The following is a 27,894-nucleotide window of genomic DNA, read 5'->3' as shown; positions in this document are numbered from 1 at the left end:
GACCTGTGGGTTGAATGGGCTTGGGCTGGGGGTGAAGTGGTTTACCGTGGGATTCTCCTATGGGATGGGGGTCTCGTGGCTGGACTACCCCTTCTTGCCCTGGGAAAAGTGGAGATCACTCTTAGGATGGTGATTTCAGGCAACTTTCTATTAAAAATCTGTATTCTTGTTTGTGTTCCGTAAAATCTTTGAAGTGGCCTGGTTACATTAATATCCATGCCCCGAGTACTTAGAAACCTTCAAAATCACAACAGCTCTTCATTCCACAAAAGGGATTGCCTATGCTTTCTCTCAAGAGGTCCAAGGTGTGAGCAGACTCTTTTGACCTACTCTGATTGAAGCAGTTTCACGAGGGGGATTCCCTTGATTTCTCTCATCAGCCCCAGGTGTGGACAGTCCTCTTTAAAGTACTCTGGTTGACAAAAAATGTCAGTTTCACAAGGGGTATTCCTCTTTGTAGTCTGAATGAGCTGCTGCCTGGCCACTTTGAATTGTTTTGATTGATAGCTCCAGAGCAGACCAAACAATTCATTGTCGATACAATTGGTTCATGCTCCAGTGAGCCTCAAGCACTTCCTCTTTTCATCACAGCTGTTTATTCTGGCCCCATTTTATTAACACTGTGGTTTCTTTTTAAATCTCTGGCCACGCTGAGAAGTGTAAATGCTTTGTTTACATACAATTTTCCAGTATCTTTAACTACCCTCCTGATTGACAGGTTCAGACTATTTCACAGCAGGCAATAGTTCTGTTGGTTTCCCTTCGTAGTTGATTAAATCTGATGTGCTTAAACAGGCTCTCTCTTTGATCCCTAGTGCCTACTGGTGTCAGCAGCTGTTGGTTCTTATGCAGTATTTTTTAAACAGGCTTGTTCTTTGTTCTGAAGATCTTGGCTAACTCCGGTTTTCCACTGGTGGCAGCACTTAGTTTTTATTTGGGAGAATCGCGGCCTTGTATCTTCTACATATAGAGCAAACATACAGTGTGGTAGTGGCACTGCTGGTCGGGTATCCATTCATCCCATCTTACACAGGACAGCCTGGTTTTCAGCTGTCTGGTACCGAATTGATTTATACTTTGAAACACCCAGCCTCTAACAACCACTATTGATTGTTCGATATTTTATTGCTCATCATTGATTAATATTAATTATTTAAAATCACAATTATGTTGGCCCTGTGAATGCCTACAAAGATCCTATTGGACCCATCTATGTGTGCATCTGTTGCTTGCATCATTAATTAATATAAATTTTTGGCTTCTTTGCCATGTTTTTGGGATAGATTTTGGGGAAAAATACCGTTAAACAGAAAGGCAATTTCTTAATTAATAACAGGCATTTTGAATCTCAGGGAAAGGTCATTCTATCATGTCTGATAAAGCTCAAGTGACTATCAAAATCAGCCAAGCTAAACACATGCACATGGTAGTAACAAAATCAGGATTTCTTTTTTTTAAAAAAGTGCCATTCATGTTTTATGCTGATTCATTTTCTTGTTTTTTTTTAAATACGAGAAAGAATCTATATTTTTGCAATTTTGTCTGTGCTTTTTTGTAAGTTAGCTCCGGAGTCACTTGACTGCAGTGATGGGCCTTTTCTGGGATCATGAAACCTGGGAACCTGCAGAAGTCCCACCCGCCAAGATCTGCTGGGCAGAGGTTGGCAGCCCGCCGCTCTCTTTGTTAAACACAACCAAGGCTCAGGATCATTAATAGAGCTAGGCACAAGTGAATGATGGCAGGAAGAGTGAGAGGTCATGCGGGAAGGGTGTCCATAGTTAGGTTAGGAAGTGGCTTGCAGCAGGCCCCACCTTCCCAATACCAGGTCCCTCATCAGGCACACCTTTAAATGAGCCCCCCCCAACCCCGCTCCAGAACCCAACCTGCCACACCCCCCAAAATAAATGCCCCTGCATCGTCAAATTTGCCAAGAAAGACAGCATTAAGTTTGTCTTTGGATCCAAAGATATTTTTTGCAACCAGCATTTAAAAAACATTTTTGAAAACATTTATTTATTAGTCACAAGTAGATTTACATTCACACTGCAATGAAGTGACTGTGAAAATCCCCACTCCTGTGCCTTTTCGGGTACACTAAGGGAGCATTTAACAAGGCCAATGCACCTAACCAGCACGTCTTTGGACTGTGGGAGGAAACCAGAGCATCTGTAGGAAACCCACACAGACTTGGGGAGAACGTGCAAACTCCACACAGACAGTGACCCAAGCTGGGAATTGAACCCGGGTCCCTGGCGCTGTGAGGCAGCAGTGCTAACCACTGTGCCACCGTGCTGCCCCATGGCTTCTCAGTCATGTTGATGTAAAACATCCTATTTTGGCCCAATGAATCAAAACTAGATGAGTTCACCGCTTCCCAAGTGTCCAAAGTATTAAAAAGAAAAAGACAGCATTTCATGCCAAAATCATTGCAAATTAATTTTTTGTTGGGAAGGGAATCTGCAGACTCACCGAGGGCTGTATTTTTATAAAGGTGTGAAAATTGGCAACCTTTAAGGAAAACAACAGACCAGAACCAGGCCAGAAAGCAGTGCGAGTTTCCAGTGCAAAGTACTTTGAAACCAACATTTGAAATATTGGCCTCGCGAAGCCAAACCAGGTAAGTTCACAGCATGAATTGGCCCGTAATGCCTGATCAGAATGTCTGGTTTAAATTATGTTAGTCCAATGTAAGCAGCAGCCCCTCTCTGAGATTTCAGTCGTAATGCGCAAGGATTTCAAAGGTGGTTGCAGTAAAAAGAGAAATGATATGCCACCAAATGCTATCTCTGTCAAACGTTTCTGGTTAAACATTCAGGGAATTAAATCCCTTCCTGTTACAAAGCATGTCCAATATTGAAGGGGAAAACATAATGCAAAGCTTGTGGAGTCAAACATACCTTGTACTTGGGGAAATTTATGCATTTTCTGCTCCTGATCAACAGCCTACATTTGGAAAGTAAAGTACTGCCATCTCCTTGCACAAAGGCATCTATTATCTTGCTGTATGACAGTGTCACATATTGTATTCTGCAATGAGCCTGTGGTACAGGATTTGAATGACACCATAACTTCCACAGCCATGGGCGGAACTATACATGTTCTCCTGCTGTCAACAGGCGATGTAGATCAGTGACTGCATGCCTGTTCACATGTATCCTCTTCACACACAACTTCTCAATCATGTTGATGCAAAACGTCCTATTTTAGAAAATCCAACTGCTGAAAGGCCTTCTTGTGCATCGTGTCCTTTCTGTCTCCTTCGAGCTGCCATAGATCTGCCATGCTTCCTCTCATAGCTTCTGCTGTTGGCAACCTCAGCCTCCCAGCAACAGTCCCATCTTTTATGGTTTCCTGCCCAAGTCAAGCAGTGCAGCTGCTGCGAAAAGCCTGAATCCAGCAAGCTGCATCTGGAGACTGTTATGGAAGCTAGAACTTGCTGGATTAATACAGACATTTTGCAAAAAATGCAAACACATGAAAAATGGACACTTGTTCAATCAGACTTATGAATCGAATTACCAGCACAGATTCTAATGAAGGAACTTTGTCCCTGTAACAGTTCATTGTGTTGCATACTTACACACTTTTCACTGTCAAACACATAACACATGTGTTTATTCGACTCAGCATCCTTGCAAATAAAAGTAAATATCTTCTTGTCAGTTTTGTCATCAGCACAGAAAGATATCCGGTGTAATTGGCAATTATGCAGAACTTCCTGCAATGTGAACAAAAATTGCATCTTTTAATCATGTGGAATTATAAATAATAGAATGGAAATCAAGTCACAAAAAATGAAGTCAGTGTAACATTTCTGAGCTGGCCACGTCTTATAGATTCTGAATGACGCCAGCATTTATAACGAGGCTCATTTGTTCCAATTAACATGCCTCATTTGCTCTAATTAACATGTCTCATTTTGATCCGCCTGAACTCTAATCAACTCAAACCACACCATCTTGCTGCATAATTCTCCACCTATCTCTATCATGCAGATTCTCCATTCCTCACATAAAGACTGCAAGACAAGCAGTAACAGGCGAAACCCAGAACAACATTACAAATAGCAATCTATCTTCTATTGCAGTACATTATTCTTCCTGAGGCAATGGTTTATTTATTGGATTTGCAGGCAACCATCAACTGCTGGGCTACAAAGACATTGTGGAAGATTGTCCTTAATTTTGAAAGTCATCTGGAATCAGAAAAAAAACTTAGGGTAATTATTCTTCCGCTTCTGCCTTCAACCAAGGTTTTTTTTCCCTCTGATCTTATTGAAGAAACCTCAGTGTCATTTTCAGAGACTACTCTTCCACGTTCAAATCTCTCCTTCCCTTAACTTTTGTCCATCAAAACTCTACATCCAGGTCTCTTGCAATGTCTTCTCCCCCTTATATCTATGGAATCTCCACAACTGTAAATAGTAAGACAGGGGAACCAGACAGATGAGATGGAGAGAAACTAAAGGGAAGATTTAAACAGATTGGAAAGTCCTCTAGCGTAGCTGGCTGCCTTTGATGTCTATGACCCCAAAATGAATAAATACTTATCTACGTTATAAAGGGGGCATAATTTTGTCACATTCTTTCCATTAATTGAATTAAATCCTCCCAGATTCCAAACACATATAATAATTGATAGTTGCCCAGTGAAGCACAGAAGATATTAAGACTTACAGTAGAGTGGCTCACATAGTTCATATTCATCACCAGTAACCTGAAGTGTGATTACAACCTTGAAAGCACTCGAGCACATTTTCCCAATACGCATGGCAAAATTCATGGTGGTTACTTTCATTTTCAATTTGGGTTTTAATTTAAACAATGGTCACTATAATCAAACACACTGTCCATCTGTGTCAACAATGTATCAGTGAATGATGGCATAAGTTAATAACTGTGATATATAAACATTTTTACATCATACAGGATAATAACATGTACTTTGAGAATGAGGAAAACATAAACTAAACATAAGAAACAGATCTGAGGCATATCATTTCACGTATGTTTTACATGTGTGGTTTCCTGGCAATGACACACTAACCTATCATTCCTCAGTTGATGCTTCAATAAATTATTCCAGAGCACTGGTGTCTTAACTCTATTTAATGGTTGCCAATAGAGGAGATTTTAAAAATATATATAAACTATACAAGGAAAAAATTGAATCAAAGAAAAATGCAACTCAGGGGCATAAAAACAAAAGACAGCAAACAGCCACTTATGTCCCAAGTTCCATGAGAATGAAACTTGGTTTTTGAAGTTGTGGGGAAGGGAGGTAGGAAACAAAGTTTAGCAATTGTACTTGTCAAAAACAGATGAAATATCCTCTTACGGTATTCTCCCCTCCCTTCTTGTTTCTTTTTAAATATCCCATTTTTTAACCCTGTCTGGGTTTGGGAATGTTACATACTTCAAAATGTCAAAAGTATTAAAAGAAAAGGAAGATACTTTTTCATACCAGATGTACTGCAGATTGTTTTTTAGTAAGGGAATTTGAAGACTCATCAAGGGATGTATTTTTGTTAATACCTGGCCAACCTTTCCAAAAAAAAACACACCAGGTCAGCTTTGCGGCTGGTGATAGTTTCCCATGCAAAGTTTCTTTAAACCAAAGGAGAACTTGATTTATGCTGGATGTAACTTGCACTTAAAATTTTTCAATCTATTATGCTGGTTTGTCCAATTTTGGATGGATTATGATTGTGAAGACTGTTCTGTAAACTGAGGCCAATAAGCCAAAAGATTGACTAATTACATTAAAACAATGCCTATGTTTATTAGTTAGTTCCTAATGAGCTAAAATATTGATTCACAAATTTAGTTTAATTAATTAATCACAAATTTAGTTTAATTAATTAATCACAAATTTAGTTTAATTAAATAAATTTTAGTTTAGTTTATAGGCAAGGAGAATGGGCCAAAATTTGGCAGATGGAGTTTAATGTGGATAAGTGAGAGTTTTGGCAGAAAAAATAGAAAAGCAAATTAGTACCTAAATGGAAAGCAGATTCAAAATGTGTCCGGGCAGAGGGATCTGGGTGTCTATGTTCATGAATTGCAGAAAGTCGGTATGCAGGTGCAGCATGTAATAAAAAAGGCAAACTGGATGTTGGCATCTATTGCAAAGGAAATATAAAAGTAGAGAAGTGCTGTTGGTGAGACCACATCTGGAATATTATGTTCAGTTTTCGTCTCCTTATTGAGAAAGGATGTGGTGGCATTGGAGGCAGTTCAGAGGAGGTTCACTAGATTGATTCCGGGGATGAAAGGGTTGACGTATGCGGAGAGTTTAAACAGTTTGGTCTTATATTTGCTGGAGTTTAGAAGGATAAGAGGGGATCTGATCAAGGTATGTAAAATTTTAAAAGTGATGGAGAAAGTAAGCGTAGACCAAATGTTTCTTCCTATGGGGCCATCTAGGCATAAGTTGAGAGGTGGTAGATTTAAAACGGAGATGAAGAGGGTGGTGAATTTGTGGAACCTGTTGCCCCAAAGCGCGGTGGAGTCTGAATCGTTGAATGGTTTCAAGGAGGAGACAGATATATTTCTAATTTAAAAAATAGATAAAAAGGGATTTGGGGAACAGGTGGGTAAGTAGATCTGAGACCAGGGAGAGATCAGTCATGTTCGGATTGAATGACGGAGTAGGCTCTAAGGGCTAAATTTGCTTATTCTGCTCCTAATTTCCATGTTCCTATGATTTTTTTCTCTAATTTGTACATCAACACACACAATATAGTTTGACAAGGATAACAGCGTCCCAGATTTTCCTTTGGTCATGCACACATCCCCAGCACAAATGTTGGGGCGGAGGTGACTGGGCAGCATTTGGGGACGGATATGGGATAGAAATCAAAGAATTCTTTACCTCCACCCCAATGTCTCTCAGTTCCTGAATACCCTTTACAATTGCATCACTGTGCCTCATTCTTGCTTCCAAAATTAATCATTTTCTAATTTTTCCAGTAAATGTGTTCCACAACGTATCTGCTCATTTCACCAAAGTCTCTGACTACCCTTCTCACTGTTTACAGAATTTCTGGTTCTGTGTTAACCACAGATCAGAAATTATGCTCTATATTCTCGAGTCCAGGTCAGTTATATCAAAAGGAGCTCTGGTCTCAACACTGACTCTGGGGGAATGCCGCAACACACAAACCTCCAGTCTGAAAGCAATTGTTCAGCACTAAACTCTGCATTCTATAACTTAGCACTTCCGTATCCAGGCAAGCACTGTCCCTTTTAATCCCATGGGCTTCAATTTTGTTGTTAAGTTCATTAGATGGTAATTTTTCAAATGCCTTTTGAAAGTCCACACCCACATAAAACTCTCATCAACAAAATCCATTACTTCATCAAAAAATCAAATCAAGTTTGTCAAATACAAATTACCTTAAAAAAATCCATGCCAACTTTCAATTATTAACTCATCTTAATCCATAGGGTCAATCAATAGTTTCCTAGATTAATGTCTCTAAAAGGTTTCTCCATCACTGATGTTTGGATGATTGCAGTATGACTGCTGAGTGGATAATGTCCTCCTTTATTGAATATGTTGTAGTATTTATAATGCATCATTCCTCTGAGACCACGCCCATATCTGAGGATTGGAGGAAGACAATCATGTAGAATGATTCTATCCAATTTCAACCCCATTCAATTGGATTTGATCTTTGATGTGAGGCCCCAAAACCTCTCTTGGAATTGTCTCCTCACACCTTGACCATTTTCTTGGAAACTCAACCAGTGCCATTCCAATCTACATTATTGATGTCACCCCCTTACTTCCTGATCCTCATCCTTCATTCAAACAGGTGGAGGAGTAGCGGTATTAGTTAGGGAGCATTTTACCGCGGTGCAGAGGATAGACAACTTAGAAGGGTCATGTACTGAGTCGCTGTGGGTGGAACTCCGAAACAGGAAGGGTGCAGTCACTAGGCTGGGGGTGTACTACACACCACCCAACAGCCCACAGGAAGTGGAGGAAAGGATATGTCACGAGATTCTGGATATGTGCAGAAAAAATAGGGTTATTGTAGTGGGGGACTTTAATTTCCCTGGTACAGACTGGAAAGTGCTTAGAGCTGGGGTTCCGGACGGGGAGGAATTTGTAAAATGCATACTGGAAGGTTCTTTGGAACAGTATGTAGATAGCCCGACTAGAGAGGGGGCTATACTGGACCTAGTTCTGGGAAATGAGCCTGGTCAGGTCGTCAAAGTTTCGGTAGGGGAACATGTGGCAAATAGTGACCACAACTCTGTTGACTTTAGGATAGTAATGGACAAGGATGAGTGCTGTCCTACGGGCATGGTGCTAAATTGGGGGAAGGCTAACTATAGCCGGATTAGGCAGGAATTGGTGGACGTTGATTGGGAGAGGATGTTCGAGGGTAAGTCCGCGTCTGGCATGTGGGAGTCTTTTAAGGGACAATTGATAAGGCTGCAGGATAGGCATGTGCCTGTAAAAAGGAAAGATAGGAAAGATAGGATTCGAGAGCCGTGGATAACCAGGGAAATTGATGATCTGATTAAAATGAAAAGGGAGGCGTACGTTAAGTCCAGGCAACTGAAAACAGATGGAGCTCTGGAGGAATACAGAGAGAGTAGGAAAGAACTCAAACGGCGAGTTAGAAGGGCAAAAAGAGGTCACGAGATGTTCTTGGCAGGCAGGATTGAGGAGAATCCTAAGGCATTCTATTCTTACGTTAGGAACAAAAGAGTTGTCAGGGAGAAAATTGGACCTCTCAGGGTCAAAGGAGGGGAATTATGCTTAGAACCCAAGGGAATAGGGGAGATCCTAAATGAATGCTTTGCATTGGTATTCACGAAGGAGAGGGGCGTGTTAACCAGGAGTGTCTCGGAGGGAGGTGTTGACCCGTTAGAGAAAATCTCCATTACAAGGGAGGAAGTGTTAGGTTTTTTAGGGAACATTAAAACTGACAAAGCCCCAGGGCCTGATGGCATCTATCCTAGACTGCTCAGGGAGACGAGAGATGAAATTGCTGGGCCTCTGACGAAAATCTTTGTCGCTTCTTTGGACACAGGTGAGGTCCCTGAGGATTGGAGGATAGCGAATGTGGTCCCGTTGTTTAAGAAGGGTAGCAGGGATAACCCGGTTAATTATAGGCCAGTGAGCTTGACGTCCATGGTAGGGAAGTTGTTGGAGAGGATTCTTAGAGACAGGATGTATGTGCATTTAGAATGGAACAATCTCATTAGTGACAGACAGCATGGTTTTGTAAGAGGGAGGTCGTGCCTTACAAATTTGGTGGAGTTTTTTGAAGAAGTGACAAAAACGGTTGACGAAGGAAGGGCCGTGGATGTTGTCTATATGGATTTCAGTAAGGCATTTGACAAAGTCCCACATGGCAGGTTGGTTAAAAAGGTTATGGCTCATGGGATACAAGGAGAAGTGGCTAGATGGGTGGAGAACTGGCTTGGCCATAGGAGACAGAGGGTAGGGGTCGAAGGGTCTTTTTCCGGCTGGAGTTCTGTGACCAGTGGTGTTCCGCAGGGCTCTGTACTGGGACCTCTGCTATTTGTGATATATATAAATGATTTGGAAGAAGGTGTAACTGGTGTTATCAGCAAGTTTGCGGATGACACGAAGATGGCTGGACTTGCGGATAGCGATGAGCATTGTCGGGCAATACAGCAGGATATAGATAGGCTGGAAAATTGGGCAGAGAGGTGGCAGATGGAATTTAATCCGGATAAATGCGAAGTGATGCATTTTGGAAGAAATAATGTAAGGAGGAGTTATACAATAAATGGCAGAGCCATCAAGAGTATAGAAACACAGATCTAGCTGTGCAAGTCCACAAATCCTTGAAGGTGGCAACAGAGGTGGAGAAGGTGGTGAAGAAGGCATATGATGTGCTTGCCTTTATAGGACGGGGTATAGAGTATAAAAGCTGGAGTCTGATGATGCAGCTGTGTAGGACGCTGGTTAGGCCACATTTGGAGTACTGCGTCCAGTTCTGGTCGCTGCACTACCAGAAGGACGTGGAGGCGTTACAGAGAGTGCAGAGAAGGTTTACCAGGATGTTGCCTGGTATGGAGGGTCTTAGCTATGAGGAGAGATTGGGTAAACTGGGGTTGTTCTCCCTGGAAAGACGGAGAATGAGGGGAGATCTAATAGAGGTGTACAAGATTATGAAGGGGATAGATCGGGTGAACGGTGGGAAGCTTTTTCCCAGATCAGAAGTGACGATCATGAGGGGTCACTGGCTCAAGGTGAGAGGGGCGAAGTATAACTCAGATATTAGAGGGATGTTTTTTACACAGAGGATGGTGGGGGCCTGGAATGCGCTGCCAAGTAGGGTGGTGGAGGCAGACACGCTGACATTGTTTAAGACTTACCTGGATAGTCACATGAGCAGCCTGGGAATGGAGGGATACAAATGATTGGTCTAGTTGGACCAAGGAGCGGCACAGGCTTGGATGACCGAAGGGCCTGTTTCCTGTGCTGTACTGTTCTTTATACTGTGGTGAAATGTCTTGCCAGCCGGCAGCGGCAAGCATCCCCAATCCAAAGTCCTTGACTTTTCCCCTACTTCACTGGGAGTATGGGATGAAGAGTGGTGGGTGCATTGGTGGCTAAAGTGTCCTTGATAGATACCCAGGACAGGTTTCCATTCTGTGGTGTGGAGGGAAATGTTTTCTACATTTCTTTGTAGTAAAAGAGGTTACAAGTCCTTTTTCATTGTTCTAAAGGATCATTCCTCTTTTTTTTTGTGTTGCCTTAGCCCCTGACCTTAGCTCACTTGGCCCATAAGGGACTGGTTGAACAGAAGGAGCTCTTTTTGGATTCGCTCCCAAGTGTTGCCAAAACTGCCATTCATTGATGCAGGAAGCATAGGTTCTCCGATGAGAGTGAATCAACAGCTGGCTTTACTCCCATGACCTTGCACAACCTTTGGGTAGTGACTTAGCAGCATGCTGGAGGCTGTTAGTGACAACTCTACTGCAAGACTGCCAGCAAGTAAAGTTAATAAGAATAATAAGAACATAAGAACTAGGAGCAGGAGTAGGCCATCTGGCCCCTCGGGCCTGCTCCGCCATTCAATAAGATCACGGCTGATCTTTTCGTAGACTCAGCTCCACTTACCCGCCCACTCACCATAACCCTTAATTCCTTTACTGTTCAAAAATCTATGTATCTTTGCCTTAAAAACATTTAACGATGCTGTCTCAACTGCTTTACTGGGCAGGGAATTCCACAGATTCACAACCCTTTGGATGAAGAAGTTCCTCCTAACTCAGTCCTAAATCTGCTCCCCCTTATTTTGAGGCTGTGTCCCCGAGTGCTAGTTTCACCTGCCAATGTAAACAACCTCCCTGCTCTATCTTATCTATTCCCTTCATAATTTTGTATGATTCTACAAGATACCCCCTCATTCTTCTAAATTCCAATGAGTATTGTCCCTGTCTACTCAGTCTCTCTTCATAAACCAACCTTCTCAACTCCGGAATCAACCGAGTATATCCACTCTGTACCCCCTCCAGTGCCAGTATATCCTTTCTCAAGTAAGCAGACCAAAGCTGTACACAGTACTCCAGCCTCACCAGCACCTTATACAGCTGCAACGTAATCTCTCTGTTTTTAAACTCCATCCGTCTAGCAATGAAGGACAACATTTCCTTTGCCTTCTTAATTACCTTTTGTTGAACAGGCAGGTCCCTCTGCACAGCAGCATGCTGTAATTTTTACCATTTAAATAATAGTCAATTTTGCTCTAATTCCTGCCAAAATGGATGATGTCACATTTACCAACATTGTAATCCATCTGGCACACCCTTGCCCATTCACTTAAACTATCTATATCCCTCTGCAGACTTTCAGTGTCCTCTGCACACTTTGCTCTACCATTCATCTTCGTGTCATCTGCAAACTTTGATACACGACAGTTGGTCCTCAACTCCAAATCATCTATATAAATTGTAAACAATTGCGGTCCCAACACTGTTCCCTGAGGCACACCACCAGTCACTGATAGTCAACCAGAAAAACACCCATTTCTCCCCACTTTTTGCTTTCTGTTAGTTAACCAAAGTTGCAGAAGGTAGGGGAGTATCGCAATTGTGGATGGTGGAGATTTTGGGATAGCAGTTGTGTGTGCTCTGAAGTAGCAAAGGTGTATCTTTGGTGTCCCAAACACTAACCTGGCATTTCTCTTTGGCAGGGCTTTACGGGTACACCACCCACAGAACTGGTCAAAATGTGGCATGCTGGTTCCAACCTAAAATGGCAACTTACGTCCAATTTACTTTATAGGACCCCGATTTCCATAGTAAAAGGTGCCCATCACATGAAACAGGTGGGTGCTTTTGACACTTTGCATTGGCCCCTTTGAAAATGGCCCCGATGCAGGATGGACATTGATGGGATGTTCAGACCCATCAACCCCTTTTGTGAGTCCAGCATGTTCTGTTTATGTTTGAGATTTACAGCATTGCAGTACTTTTTTTATTGATAATTTCAATTCACAAAAGGAACCCTGGAATAAAACTCAGGCACATTTAAAGTAAAAATAACAGGATTTAGTCAAGCTTCGCTCATATTCATCCCTTTGCTAGGATGTAGCTTCTTATTAAACAAAAACTATTTAAAATATATCATGCAAGAAAAACAGCGGTGAATCATTTTATAGTGCTCACCACTTGGAACAAGACATTAAGATATATTGCTCAATTTTGAAAAAAAAACACATTTGGCTCAATGCTTTGTACACCTTTAGCTCAATAGGAAAAACAATTCCAGGGTACTTATTGTCAGGGCTCGAAAAAGGAACTTCTAAAGAAAAATTACGGCAGTCACTCAGTCAGGAAAATTACATTTTTGATTGCAATCTGGCTTGATTAATGTACATGCTGTCCCTACAGGCAGCAGTTCTTTAAAACCAGAAAGAACAAGCAATGAAAGTAAATGAGTCGATTCCAATCTTTATTCTCTTCAGAAAATACATGTCGCCTCAGCCTCACTGTGAGGGTCAAGTTGTGATTGTACAGTGGATTGTTAGAAATAGTATTTATCAGGAGCAACTTATTGCTGTTATATTATGTGCAGAAAATATATTATGCTTGGCTCACTTGTTTTTTTTTGCGTTTAACACCCGTGTATAAATCTTAACATTATGTAGCCTCTTTGGGAGTTTGAGCTACTGTTAATGGCACCTACCTTTGTTGAGGAAGTGTGGAGGATGGGAGCTGGAGAGAGAGACAGAGAGGTAGACAGACTGGGGCCAACACTTCATGCATTAAGTCACGGGTGGGGCACGTGATCCCTATTTTCTCCAGGGTTGTTCGCAGCCGTGCTTGGGAGATTAATCTTTCATGCTTGGAGACTCTAGGACAACATGGATGGGTTATCAATCCTGTCACACACAAAGGCACTGGGAACTTGAACAGGATTTCACACTCCACTTCAAAGGAAAACATCAGGGAGAGAGATAATTGAGAGAGAAGTCCAACAGTGGCTTCCAACCAGTTTATACCTTAATACGAGTTAGCTCCCTCAGAGGTGGACTACAGAATTAGAAAAAGATTCTGTGAAAGTTGAGGTGGAGCTGAAGGCACAGGAGGTAAAGGAAGTAAATAGTAAAATGTAACTAAGTGGGACAAAAAGGTTATATGATGCAATTACACAACACAGCTACTGCAGGAGTCACATTAGTATAAGCTTACTTTATTATGCCCACATAGGCTCAAGCATAGCCTAACCTGCTAATGGAAACTCCTCTACAACGTGTCTGTTATCTGTCATTAGAACACTTGCATTACTACCATTCCTATTTTACTACCACTCCTATTTTCTCCTGGGTTGCCCACATCAGTGCCAGGAGGTTAATTGGTGGGTCACTGATGGACAAACCCAGGAGTGGCTGTTCGATATATTATGTACAGTTAACCCATCTATGGTGGAGGAGAGACCTTGGAATTATGGGTCCCAGGGGCTGGATTTTCATCTCCACATGGAGATAGGAATTAGCCTACAAAATGCAAAACACAGTTTCCCTTGGAGGGAAAATTAATTTGTGTGCCTCCCTGACCTCACACCATTATTGTGTGGCCTTTCCATGGATTGGAAAGAGCTTGGATGCAAAACACACACCTCTCCCGAGGTTGAGGTCCCTATTTCCTAATGTACACTAGTTTCATTCCTCCGAAAAACTCTCCTTGGAGAGTTAGTGATCATTGAAAGAAACCTGTTAAGAAGACCAAAACATTCTGACAGGCAAATGCAAAATGTTTTGACATTTTAAAATGTTACTATTCGGTAATCTTTGTTGAAAGTTAAAAATATCTAAGCAACTGCTGTCCTCCATTAATTGACAGGCATTTTGCTTTGAAATGGAAATACATGTTCTTTCAATTTCAATGAAACAACAATCCATAGCTGTTGCTATTATGGATGCTTGGCTGAGTTCCAAAAGCTATGGTGTATTTAACTCAGCAGATGTTTCTTGACACAACTGCTCAGGGGAATGATTGATTGTTTAAAGAGGTTGCAGTGACATAATCTGCCTTTAATGTGGTTTCTGACTACATGATTGTTTGTTGAGGCAATTTAATGGCCACTTAAGGAATTAAACATTTTTCCATGGGGTACAGTACTTTTGCAGTATGATAAGTTGTATTAGATGGATTCAGATGTAATTCATTTACACTTGCATTTAAAATAATTCCTATTAGTACTGCATAGACTATCCATACTGGGTGAGTGGTTATGGAGGATATATGGCGAAAGTGAAGCAGTGTATGGAAATCTGAAGTGGTATAGAAGGGGTATGCGGAATCTGAGGGGCATCAAATGGGCACTGGGAATCTGAGAGGCGTAGCAAGGGCAGGGGAATTGAGTGGGCATGGAGAGGCCACACTGTGCGTATGAGAGGTTTGACAGATGAGGCTTAGGGGGCATATAGATGGTATTGGGAGCTGGACTGCAATCACCAAGAACTGAGACAGACTGTCTAGCCAGTCTGCCTTCATACCCATACTCCTCCCATACTCCATCATGGCTTGTAAACTACACTGCAAACCCATTATGAGACAAAAATCCTGGCTGAAGTCAGTCATGAGATAGGTGCACGGTTTCCACCATGACACAAAACTCCAATCACAGAAATTTTATCTTAGTGAATTCAGAGTAGCTGGTGATGCATGGAGGAGAATTTGTAGTTGCCGAAAGGAGAAGATTTCATTTCCGTTTTAGAATAGCAACAACTGGAAAGCAAAAATAAGCACAGACCCTACATTTTGACTTCTCAGCCAGTGACTTCTCTTTCTGTTGGGGCCACATGTTGTGGTAACAGTAGCGAGGGACACCAGCGGCATTACATGACTTACAGTGCCATGAAGAAACAGCTGCAGGACAACTAAAGATGAATGAGCTGCAGACTTCAGCTGGATGGCATACAATAAACATGTTTCGAGTTCCATGCTGCTGGCATCAGATGGGCGTCAATGCTACCGGCACACTTATAAGCAACAGCCAGTGAAGGACGATTTTATATTCCAAAAAGTTCAAAGCAGAAACAGCTGCAATGTAATTAATACCGATAGGCAGTACAGAATATGGCAAGAGATGAGAGGGTTTGTAAAGAAAGAGTGATGCAGATAGCAAAGCAAATGGAAGTACAAGGGAAAGACTGAAAAGACACAAATTGATTTTGGCAAGAAGTCAGTACTGTGGACAATGCTACTGCAAAGCGCTATTTTTGACAATCTGGTGACCCTTGGTCATGTTGTTTGGACACAGAACAGGGCATGTTGAACTTTGTGAGATAAGCCCCTACCCTTGTTTGAATAGGGAACAGGCATATAATGTACCTTTCCAAAGAGTTATGATTGGGAACCTTAAAATCAGTGTGGCAGCATCTTTTAGAGGGCTGAAGTTTGCCATTTAAAGGAGGATAAGTTGTGTTGCTGGATGCATTATTCATCATCGCACATGTGACCTGCACATTCAATTGGAGATAGCTAGGTAGCGATGGAGTCAAGTCACTTTCGAAATGATACACTCAGTAACGTAGGCTCTGAACCAAATCAAGCCTCAGTCACAGAATGTCTGAGCCAGGCTGGTCAACAGAACTCCAAATCGGACCACTGAGCAGCCAGTCTGGTTCACTATAGACCCTGTGGAGACAGAATGGTCACTGGAGGCAGGGTTTCTTCCCATTCAAGATGCAGATAATCCTTTAGTTCAAAGATCTGAGAATTTGATTTGTCCCAGCTGCTACTCTCTTTGTAAGCGTTTGCAATTTTAGCAGCTTAACATTCACCAGTACCAGTATCCCTAAGCTTTAACACTGTCTTCCTGCACTCAAGTGGAGTCTGTCTTCAGGGAAACTGAGGGAAGCATTTTAACCACAGAAAATGTGCGGGTTTGAGTCTGGTGGTGATCGGGATGGGGGTGCGGGGGGGGGGGGGTGCGTAGTGGAAGGGGGTGGGAGCGCAGGTGAACGAAGTTAAAGTCTGAAACATCTGAATTCTGGCATAATCCCAATTTCCAATCCTACTACTTTGGGCTTTAACTGAGGCAGGAAGATGTGTGGGCAGTCATCCCACTCTAAGGAGGTGGGTTGGCCCCTTAAATATCATAATGATACTCCAAGCCTCACTGTTTTGCAATTTGTAAAATCTAATTAGGTAAACGCTACAGTTAAGAAAGCCCACCAATGCCTCTACTTTCTCAGAAGATTAACGAAAATTGGCATGTCTGTTACAACTCTAATCAATTTTTACAGATGCACCATATAAAGCATCCTATCCAGATGCATCACAGCTTGGTATGGCTCCTGCTCCAACCAAGACAGCAAAAAAACTACAAAGGGATGTGAACGAAGCCCAGTCCAACACACAAACCAGCCTCTGCCTACACTTCCTGCTGCCTCAGAAAAGCAGCATAATCAAGGACCCCATGCATCCCAGACACACACACTTTCACCTTCTTCCGTTGGAAAAAGATACAAAACTCTGAGATCACCAACTAACTCAAGAATAGCTTCTTCCCTGCTGCCATCAGACTTTTGAATGGATCTACCATATATTAAGTTGATCTTTCTCTACACCTTAGCTGTGACTGTAATACTACATTCCGCACCGTCTCCTTTCCTCCTCCCTTATATACTCTATGACAGTATGTTTTGTCTGTATAGTGGACAAGAAGCAATACTTTTCACTGTATCTCAATACATATGACAATAATAAATTAAATCAGATCAAATCAAAATCAAATCCTCTACCCCGGAGCTTCGAATCACCCCCAGGCCTTCAACCTTCTCTCCTGCCTTCCTGCCCCCCCCCCCCCCACCCCGAACCTCAAAGTCCTCCAATCACCTCCCCCTCCTCCAAGGCCCCGAGCAGCCGATCTCAACCATCTCACATCCCACCACGTGTGTAGATCAAACAGTTTAAAGTTTGCTCGCTATATATTTCTCATAAATTGGGATTAGACATAAATACACCATACATTGCTGTATGCTTATGACAAATATGGATTTATTTTAGTTCTGACTTGTCACAAATTCAGTTTCTGATTAAAATTTGTTATACATTATAAATAGTCATCTAAGTTTGTATCATTAATAGCTGCCCCAAATCACAGAATTACTTACTTTTGTTTTGGAGTCTAAGATTTTGACACCGTAGATGGAGATTTGCAGTTCAACTTTGGGAGTCTTCTGACCCTCTGATTTCTTTATGTGCCTTGCAAACTATATAAAAAAAAGTAAAGTAGCTGTCAAAATTGTATCTCTGCCAATATTTCCCAGTTTTTGTTTGCTCAAACAGCAATTTAGAGAATAATTTATATTCACATGAGAAAAAAGGTTCCTTACATTATAATCTGGAAAATAGAAACTGAATTAAAATTATTCAACGGTTTGGAAAATGCTCAAATAAATACACAAGTACTGAATTTGTATTTTTGAAAAGCTCAATTGGTGTCAAAACCAAGCAACAACTCTGACTTTCAACATTTCAGTGAAGTTTGTCTGCTTTACTAGGTTCAAATGATCAAACTGGCTTAATCAGAGCAATTTGTTCAATTATTTTTGACTTAGTCCTGTCAGTTTTCATTATCAGTCCTTCCTGATCATTATTAAGATGTGTTTCAATGATAATGACAATCTTCAGTTGACTCATTAATGGCATGTTCACTTCACTATCCTGCCACCGAGAGCAGCTCGACTGTCAATGAAATCAAATTAATAAGATCTGAAGTTCAATTAATGAGGCAGTTCCTCGATATCTTTGGAAGCAACATAAATTGAGTTGGTATTGTTGCAGGGTAGCCATGCATTCTATCCAATACCCAACGAGCTGTTCAAACTATTCGTGGGGGCAAATAACATTGTTTAACATTTATTAGGAATGGTATGGCAGTCGGAACCAAAATTATGAAAATAATTGATACAAATGATATTTTCCATTTGCTATTCTGCTTACACAATGGGTCCAAAGTTTTCCATGAAAATGTACTTTATACTTAACTTATATTGTAGCATAATTCCACTAGGACATCACTATTCAAAAAGGGAGAGAGGCAACAAGTAGTAAATTATAGGTCGGTTAGCTTGATCCCTGTGGTGGGGAAGTTGCTGAAATCAAATTAAGGAGGAAGTGAATGAGCATTTGGAAAGGCACAGCTCAATCCACGATTGTCAGCATGGTTTTATGAAAGGTAAGTCATGCTTGACAAACTTGCTCGAGTTCTTTGAGGACATAACCAGCAAGGTGGATAGTGGGGAATTTGTGAATGTGGTATATCTGGACTTCCAGATGGTGTTTGACAAGGTGCCACATAAAAGACTGATCCAGAAGGTGAGATCACAGGGGATTGGGGGTAGAGTACTGGAGTGGATTGAGGATTGGCTAACTGATAGGAAGCAGAGGGTCGGGATAAATGGGTCCATATGATGGACTCTAACTCTAACGGATTTCTCAGACATGTCCTCCCCTTGACGAAGCCGTGCTGACTCAGTCCTATTTTATCATGAACTTCCAAGTACTCCGTGATCTCATCTTTAATAATGGACTCTAAAATCTTGCCAATGACTGAAGTCAGGCTAACCGGCCTATAATTTCCCGTCTGCTGCCTCCCTCCCTTCTTAAACAGCAGCGTTACATTAGCTACTTTCCAGTCCTCTGGGACCCTCCGTGCCTCCAGTGATTCCTGAAAGATCACCACCAATGCCTCCACAATTTCCTCAGCTATCTGTTCTAGAACCCTGGGGTGTAGTCCATCATGTTCAGGTGATTTATCCATCTTCAGATCTTTCAGTTTCCCCAGAACCTTCTCCTTAGTGATGGCCACTACACTCACCTGTGCCCCAGATTCTCCTGGAGCTCTGGCATCCCATTGGTGTCTTCCACCGTGAAGACTGATGCAAAGTAACTATTCAGTTCCTCTGCCATTTCTTTGTTTCCGATTATTACTTCTCCAGCCTCACTTTCCAGTGGTCCAATGTCTATTTTTGCCTCTTTCTTACCTTTTATATATTGAAAAAAACTCTTTCTATCTTCTTTTATATCACCAGCTAGCTTACACTCATATTTCACCTGCTCCCCTTTATTGTTTTTTTTTAGTTGTCCTCTGCTCACTTCTAAAGCCTTCCCAATCCTCTGGCTTCCCACTAATCCTCACCACTTTGAATGCTTTCTTTTTTGCTTTTATGCTGTCCTTGACTTCCCTTGTCAGCCATGGATGCCTCGTCCTCCCCTTTAGCATGTTTCCTCCTCCTCGGGATGAATTTCTGTTGTGCCTCCCGAATAACCCTCAAACTCCTGTCATTGCTCTTCCTGCTCAGCTTCCTTTCCAATCAACTCTGGCCAGCTCCTTTCTCATGTCTTTGTAGTTACCTTTATTTAATTGTAATACTGTTACATCTGGTTCCAGCTTCTCCCCCTCAAACTGCAGGGTAAATTCTATCATATTGTCATCACTGCTCCCTAAGGGTTCCTTCACCTTAAGTTCCCGAATCAAGTTTGCCTCATTACACATCATCAAATCCAGAATTGCCTGTTCCCTAGTAGGCTCTGTCACAAGCTGCTCCAAAAAAACCATCTCTTCGACATTCCACAAATTCCTTTTCTTGGGATCCACTACCATCCTGATTTTCCCAGCCACCTGCATATTGAAGTCCCCCATGATTATTGTTATATTGCCTTTTTTGTATGCCTTTTCTATCTCCTGATTTTTGTTCTGCCCCACATCCTGACTGCTGCTAGAGGTCCTGTACATAAGTCCCATCAGGGTCTTTTTATCTTTGCGATTCCTCAACTCTACCCACAGAGATTCTATGCCTTTTGATCCTATATCGCTTCTTGCTATTGATTTAACTTCATTCCTTACTAACAATGCAACCCCGCCCCCTTTGCCCATCTGCCTGTCCTTCCGATAGGACGCATGTCCTTAGATATTTAGATCCCAGCCCTGATCCCATTGCAGACACGTCTCTGGGATGCCCATAACACCTTACCGGCCAATTTCAATGTGTGCAACAAGCTAATTTACCTTGTTCTGTATACTGTGCAAATCTAAGTACAGCACCCTCAGTCCTGCACTGACCATCTCCCTTCTCATGCTTATTACCTTTTTTGCTTGGTCATTGGCAAGATTTTAGAGTCCATTATTAAAGATGAGATCGCGGAATACTTGGAAGTGCATGATAAAATAGGACTGAGTCAGCATGTCAAAGGGAGGTCATGTCTCACAAATCTTTTAGAGTTCTTTTGAGAAGGTAACAAGGAAGCTAGATAAAGGAGAACCAGTGGACGTGATTTATTTAGATCTCCAAAAGGCCTTTGACAAGGTGCCACATAGGAGACTGTTAAATAAGTTAAGAGCCGAGGTAAGATCCTGGCATGGATAGAGGATTGGCTGACTGGCAGAAGGCAGAGAGTGGGGTTAAACGGGTACTTTTCAGGATGGCAGTTGGTAACTAATTGTGTGCCTCAGGGGTCGGTGCTGGGACCACAACTTTTCACAATATACATTAATGATTTGGAAGAAGGAGCTGAAGGCACTGTTGCTAAGTTTGCAGATGATACAAAGATATGTAGAGGGGCAGGTAGTATTGTGGAAGTAGGGGGGCTGCAGAAGGACTTGGACAGGTTAGGAGAGTGGGCAAAGAAGTGGCAGATGGAATACATTGTGGAAAAAAGTGTCAGGTTATGCACTTTGGAAAGAGGAATGGAGGCATAGACTATTTTCGAAATGGGGAAATGCTTAGGAAGTCAGAAACACAAAGGGACTTGGGAGTCCTTGTTCAAGATTCTCTTATGGTTAACGTGCAGGTTCAGTCGACAGTTAGGAAGGCAAATGCAATGTTAGCATTCATGTCGAGAGGGCTAGAATACAAGAGCAGGGATGTACTTCTGAGGCTGTATAAGGCTGTGATCAGACCCCATTTGGAATATTGTGAACAGTTTTGGGCCCATATCTAAGGAAGGAAGTGCTGGCCTTGGAAAGGGTCCACAAGAATGATCCCTGGAATGAAGAACTTGTCGTATGAGAAATGGTTGAGGACTCTGGGTTTGTACTCGGAGTTTAGAAGGATGAGGGGGGATCTTATTGAAACTTACAGGATGCTGCGAGGCCTGGATAGAATGGACATGGAGAGGATGTTTCCACTAGTAGGAAAAACTAGAACCAGAGGGCACAACCTAAAGAGACGATCCTTTAAAATAGAGATAAGGAGGAATTTCTTCAGCCAAAGAATGGTGAATCTGTGGAACTCTTTGCCGCAGAAGACTGTGGAGGCCAGGTCATTGAGTGTCTTTAAGACAGAGATAGATAGGTTCTTGATTAATAAGGGGATCAGGGGTTATGGGGAAAAGGCAGGAGAATAGGGGTGAGAAAAATATCAACCATGATTGAATGGTGGAGCAGACGCGATGGGCCAAGTGGCCTAATTCTGCTCCTATGTCTTATGGTCTTATAATCTGCATGCAGAGACAGAGAATAACATAGCAGAATTTGTGGATGATACTAAAATAGGTGGGAAAGCAGGCAGTGAAGAGGATATAAAGATTTCACAGATGGATATAGATAGGCTCGGAGAATGGGCCAAAATAGGCAGGTGGAGTTTCATGTGGATAAGTGTGAGGTTGTCCATTTTGGCAGAAAAAACAGAAAGGCAAATTATAACCTAAATGGAAAGCAGATTCAAAATGCAGGCAGAGGGATCTGGGTGTCTATGTTCATGAATCACAGAATGTTGGTATGCAGGTGCAACATGTAATTTAATAAATGCAAATGGGATGTTGGCATTTATTACAAAGGGATTGGAGTATAAAAGTAGAGAAATGTTGTTGCAATTGTACAGGGTGCTGGTGAGCCCACACCTGGAATAGTGTGTCCAGTTTTGGTCTTCTTATTTGAGGAAGGATGTGGTGGCATTGGAGGCAGTTCAGAGGAGGTTTACCTGGTTGATTCCAGGGATGAAAGGGTTGACGCTTGAGGAGATTAAACGGATTGGTCTTATACTCACTGGAGTTTAGAAAGATGAGAGGGGATCTGATCGAGGTATATAAAATTTTAAAAGGGATTGACAAAGTAAATGTAGACCAAATGTTTCCTCTTACGGGGCAATCTTGAACAAGAGGTCACAGGTATAGGTTGAGAGGTGGTAGATTTAAAACTGAGATGAGGAGGAACTACTTCTTGCAAAGGGTGGTGAATTTGGGAACTTGCTGCCCTATAAGCATAGTGGAATCTGAATCGTTGAATGGTTTCAAGGAGAAGATAGATATATTTCTGATTTTTAAAAATAGGGATAAGGGGATATGGGGAACAGGATATGGAGAACAGGGAGAACAGGGAGAGATCAGCCATAATCTGATTGAACGGTGAAGCAGGCTTTAAGGGCTGAATTTGCCTACTTCTGCTCTCAGCTCCAATGCTCCTATGAAGTTGTTCTATATTATAATATGGTTCCGAATGTGATGATTTATGCTGCAAGATTACATGAACTCCATCTTCCATTTTGACTTCAGATCAGTGCTATGGGAACGGTCAGGGAGAAATAATCCTTTACTTTCGCCACCCCTAGCAATTTGTCCCCCGAAACATAACTATAGGCTATAACTACAGGTCCACTTCTACTACACACTGAAGAGTAGAACAATGTTTTGTTCTAGAAGTAGGAATAGAACAATGGAGAGAGAGAAAGACTGTAGAATGGAATTTTTTGAAACCAAAATTCTACCTCTTGCCAGTTGTTAAGTAATCCAATAACACAATGCTTAAAATACTTCATCTAAAAAGTGAGCCCTCAAGGAGGGTCCTTTATCCATAATTTCTAAAATAAAGTAGAGGCATCCTTGTTCCACCAAAGATTCAAATGCACCATCTTACATGCCCTAACTACAACAGGAATATATTTGTGGTATGAATGAGGGGGTTTCCACAGCAACAAGTCTTTTCAACAATACAGAAGAGGTCATCATCTACCATTAAGTTGCAAGTAGCAACCATCATGAAATTCACAAAGACCATGGAATGAGACATTCATTGCTGAATCTCCTACTCCATTCAATTTTGGTGTTATTCTGCACAATGAAACTGGCTCTTCTTCTTAAGGTTACTTCTTTGAAGCAACTTCATAGTGAGAGTGCCCTTTGAAAGAAGGACCTAGAAACAATTGAATAATTAACAGTGCAAAATTTAATTGAAAAGTGATATGGGCATCAATGTTCATCTAAATATTTGTTTGTATTGCACCTAATAAAACTATTCATTATTGGTAGGAGAACATAGGAACAGAAGTAGGCCATTTAGTCCCTCCAGTCTTCCACCATTCAATTAGATCATGGCTGATTTTAACCTCATGTGTATACCTAAGTAACTTTGGTTAATAAAAATCTGTCAATCTCATATTTAACTTTTACAACTGATCTCGCATCAACTGACATTTGCAGAATAGCTGCAAATGTTTATTATCCTTTGTGTAGAAATGGATCCCACTTTCACCCCTGAAAGCTCTGACACTTACATATGATTATTGTCCTGGATTCCCCAACTAGTGGACATAGCTTCTTTCTACCTACTCTATGCATCCCACTTAATATTTTGAAAACCTAAAATCATGCCATAACCTTTGAAATGCCAATGCATCCCAAGTCTCTGTGATCTCCCCTCATAATTTAACCTTTGGACTCAGGATATCATTCTGGTAAATCTTTACTACTCCCCACCAAAAGCTATTATAGCTTTCCTGGGGTGTGATTCCCAGAACTGCTGAGTTCTTCAGCTGTGGTCTAATCAAGGCTTTAATTAGCTAAAGCATGACTTCTATCTCCTTCTATTCTCAGCCTCTTTTTAAAAAGGGCAGCATTCTATTTGCCCTTTTTGGTTAGTTTCTGGAGCTCATGACGTCGCTTTAATGATCTGTGTACCTGGATCCCCGGGTCTCTTTGGAGCTCCACTGTTTCTGGCTCTTCACCATTTAGGAAGTACCCTGTTTGATCTTTTGTAGGACCAAAGCGGATGAACTCTCATTTGCCTACATTGAAATCCATCTGTCGCTTTCACTCTCAGCTGTCACTGCTCTTTCATTTAATCTATCAATTGCTTTTTCCAATGCTTTACTTCCATCTATACTGCTTACAATGCCACTTATCCTTGTTTGTGGTATTGTTTGATACCTGGCCTTTAATCTTATCATCTCTGAAGTTAATCAATAGTGAATAGTTGAGATTCCAACAAAAATCCTTGCTGGATACCATTAGTCACACGCTGCCATTTAGAACATTTGTCCATCATTGGTACCCTCTGCTGCTTGCCACCGAGCCAATTCTTAGTTTTTATATTTAAAAAAATATTATTTTAATTGCTTCCAGATGTCAGAGTTAAAATTAGATGTTACCAAGAAAAGATCAAATCAAAATATATTCCAAATAAAATGTGCTTAATGAGGACAGCAATAAAATGTCACATCTCTCAAAAACAAATTTCCTTTCATTCTGACACGAAATATTCTACAGAAAACAAAACACATTCTAAAACTGTCCACATTTTAGAAATGATTCAGAAACAATTCAGAATGCCGTCTGTCCTATAGCGAGATAAAGATACTGTTCTGAGCTTGGTGGAGATCAGTTAAATTTGTATTTAAGAATCTGAAAACCCAGGTATTTACCAAAAGAATGAAGCCACCAGGTTCACTGTTTTAATCAAAAGCACTACATAAAAAGAAAATAACTTAAATGCTAATAAATATCTTAAATAGTCAATTATGTTAAAGATATTCAAAAGTACAATGAACTCAGTTATTATAATCTATAAACCAAACTCGTTAAATCGCATTTCCTTTACACTCATTCGACATGCATGCCCAATAAACTCAAGTCAGATACTTAACAAAAACCAGAAGATTAACCACTTGGAATGAGGACTGCTTCAGCATTCGAGATCTCTTGGGTCTTTCATTTACTTTTAGCAAGGATGGCCCTACAAATCTGCTCCAACCACTCTATGGTTACAGACTCCCAGTTTAACATAGAGGTCTCTAGTGTCGTAAACATAGCCATCTCAGGCCAGAACTCGCCTAGTTTTAATAGTCTTTAGCCCCAGAGTCTTGTATTTCAAACTTTCTCTCTTATCAGCTTGGCCAAACCAGATGTCCAGCTCAGTGTTAGTTCAGTTCAATTCACAAAAGTTTGAAATCTTTTAGCCAACATACAAAATTTCAACTGAACTCAGAGTTTTCTCTACTGCAACCAGCTTGGTTTAACTTCAAAACTAAACTGCTTGAATACAAAACTATACCCACAATCGACTCATCCCTATAATTTTGTTAATTCCCTATTTTTCTATTGTTTAAATCGCCCAGCAATTTGGTCACATAATCATTGACTACAGTTATCAGGTAATTTACCAGAAATTCCTTTTCAAAGAAACCGTGTTCTTAAAGGAACCATCACCTGTCACTAAATGTGGGGCTGCTTTCTCCCATAAAGAAAATGAGCCATCACAATATAGACCTTTTTTAAAAAAACTTAAATATTTGCTGAAATATGACCCAATAATTCATTATGAGGATTGTATCTCAGTTTATAAGATCATTAAAAAATTAGGGGAGTAGGCCATTTGGCTCTTCAAGCCTACTCTGCCATTCAATAAGATTATGGCTGATCTGATTATTGCTTTAACTCCACTTTCCTGCCTTCTCCCCGTAACCCTGACTGCCCAGAGACCAAGAATTCTGTCATTTATTTCCATCTTATTGCTCTCCTCTTTCATAAAAGGAATGGAATTGTGTAGACCATAACTTTACTTTTATGCTGGGAAACACTTCTTTGGAAGAGGGCAACTTCATTTTTTCCTGATAATCGTACTCCAGGATAACTCGATCGGTAATTAAGTGCTGTATTCAGCTGAGAACATGGTGAATCTCACCACAGAGTACAGATGACCTACTTAGGTATAGCTTGTGTGAAAGTTTACTTTCCAGCTGCTGCAGTTCTTTGTTTTATTGGCCACATTTTTAAATTAATTGGGTGGGGTAGTGGTAGGAAATATAGAGGAATCAAGAGCCAAGGCCCACTGATGTGTACCCAATTTGTCCTCCCCCACCTAAATAAGGACAGGGAGCAAGTTTGGCAAAATGCCCGATTCCCATGACTTCCACCTGTGCCAATGCAAACCCCAGGTGCTGCAAGGAGAGGCATGGCAGGAGACCTTAGGCAGCAACAGATAGTCCACAAATGTTCCATTTTCAGGGAGGAGGCCCAGCTCAGGTAATGAGATCTTTGTAAATTCCCAAAGGATAATCTACCTGCAGGGAGAGTGACAGATATTCATTCCTAGCCCTTTATTAACTGATTAAATGAATTTCTGACAAATGGAAGGGAAGGGTAAATTATTTATGGATAATAACTAATGGGGCTTGCTTCTGCTTCAGTTGTGTTTCATCACAGACGAACATCTGTATTCTGCCAACATTTATATAGGTAGGGCTAGACCAGGCATGACCTGCTGATAATAAAGACTTTAAATGGAAATTATCTAAAGATGAGTCTTGAAGATTTCCAGCAATGGAGCAGTGACTATATCCTGAGGCAGCTTGTTCCATTGTGGATTTTTTCGTGGGAAGAAAGACTGTTGATTTCATCTTAGAAATAGAGGACACGATTTCGTCAGTAACTTGTGCCTGGTTTCGGGCGCGATATCTTGGTAAAGTCGGGCGTGAGGCGAGTAGCGCGATCCGCGCCCGCCTCCGCACCGGTTCCCCCTTTACCAAGGCCCAAAAATGGCCACAATCGGGACAGCACCTGAAACATTTGCATGCAATTAAATTGACTTAATGGGCTGCACGCCCAACCTTACCGGCACATCCCCCTTTGCCATCGCATTCGCCCATCCAGAATCGGCGCAAAACAGACATGCTCCACGAAAGTCTGATTCAGGCATTCCTGTTAGTGAGGAGGTAAGTGCACAGCGTCCGGCGGCTCTCTGCTTGAGATCGGTGGGGGGGAGGGGAGGTGGGTCCGATGTCTGTCTGCTTCAGATCGGGTGGGGGGGGGGAATGAAAAGGAGGGTCTGCTGCCACTCTGCCTGCGATTAGTGAGGGAGGGGGGGGGGGAGGGCGAACTAGGGAGTCATTAACGTTGTGGGGGTGGGGCAATGTCTGTAGGGGCCAGGGGGAGGCATTATCTGGCCCGGGAGCGATGCAGCATGGGAGCCGCATTCTATCTTTTTTTTTTTCTGTGCATGCGCAGCTGAATGCTCCAATTGGAGCTGCAGGGTTTCAGGCGTGTTAAGCCCCACCCACAGGCTTGTGCAGTGTGATTCAGAATCGCTGATATTTTTTCAAGCAGAGTGCATATGGGGGCGCTGGGGAACGGGTCTAAAAGTCAGATCTGAAACACTCCCAATTTCAAG

At 41.7% G+C, this 27,894-nt stretch overlaps 1 protein-coding gene across 3 annotated transcripts in view; it reads right to left on the bottom strand.

Moving 5' to 3' along the window:
* The window catches only part of gulp1b (GULP PTB domain containing engulfment adaptor 1b), a 297,575-nt gene that overhangs the window by 66,572 nt on the left and 203,109 nt on the right, over positions 1-27,894 (bottom strand). For all 3 annotated transcript variants that reach the window (XM_078228542.1, XM_078228545.1, XM_078228544.1), the window contains exons 5-6: positions 17,624-17,722; positions 3,581-3,718 (exon numbers count right to left, since the gene is read on the bottom strand). In XM_078228542.1, the coding sequence (XP_078084668.1) occupies positions 3,581-3,718; positions 17,624-17,722 (237 nt within the window). The remainder of the gene's footprint in view (positions 1-3,580; positions 3,719-17,623; positions 17,723-27,894) is intronic.

Source organism: Mustelus asterias, chromosome 14 (assembly GCF_964213995.1).
Source record: "Mustelus asterias chromosome 14, sMusAst1.hap1.1, whole genome shotgun sequence".
Taxonomy (NCBI): Eukaryota; Metazoa; Chordata; class Chondrichthyes; order Carcharhiniformes; family Triakidae; genus Mustelus; species Mustelus asterias.
Note: the sequence above shows the minus strand (reverse complement) of the source record. Positions and strands in the feature narration are given on the sequence as shown.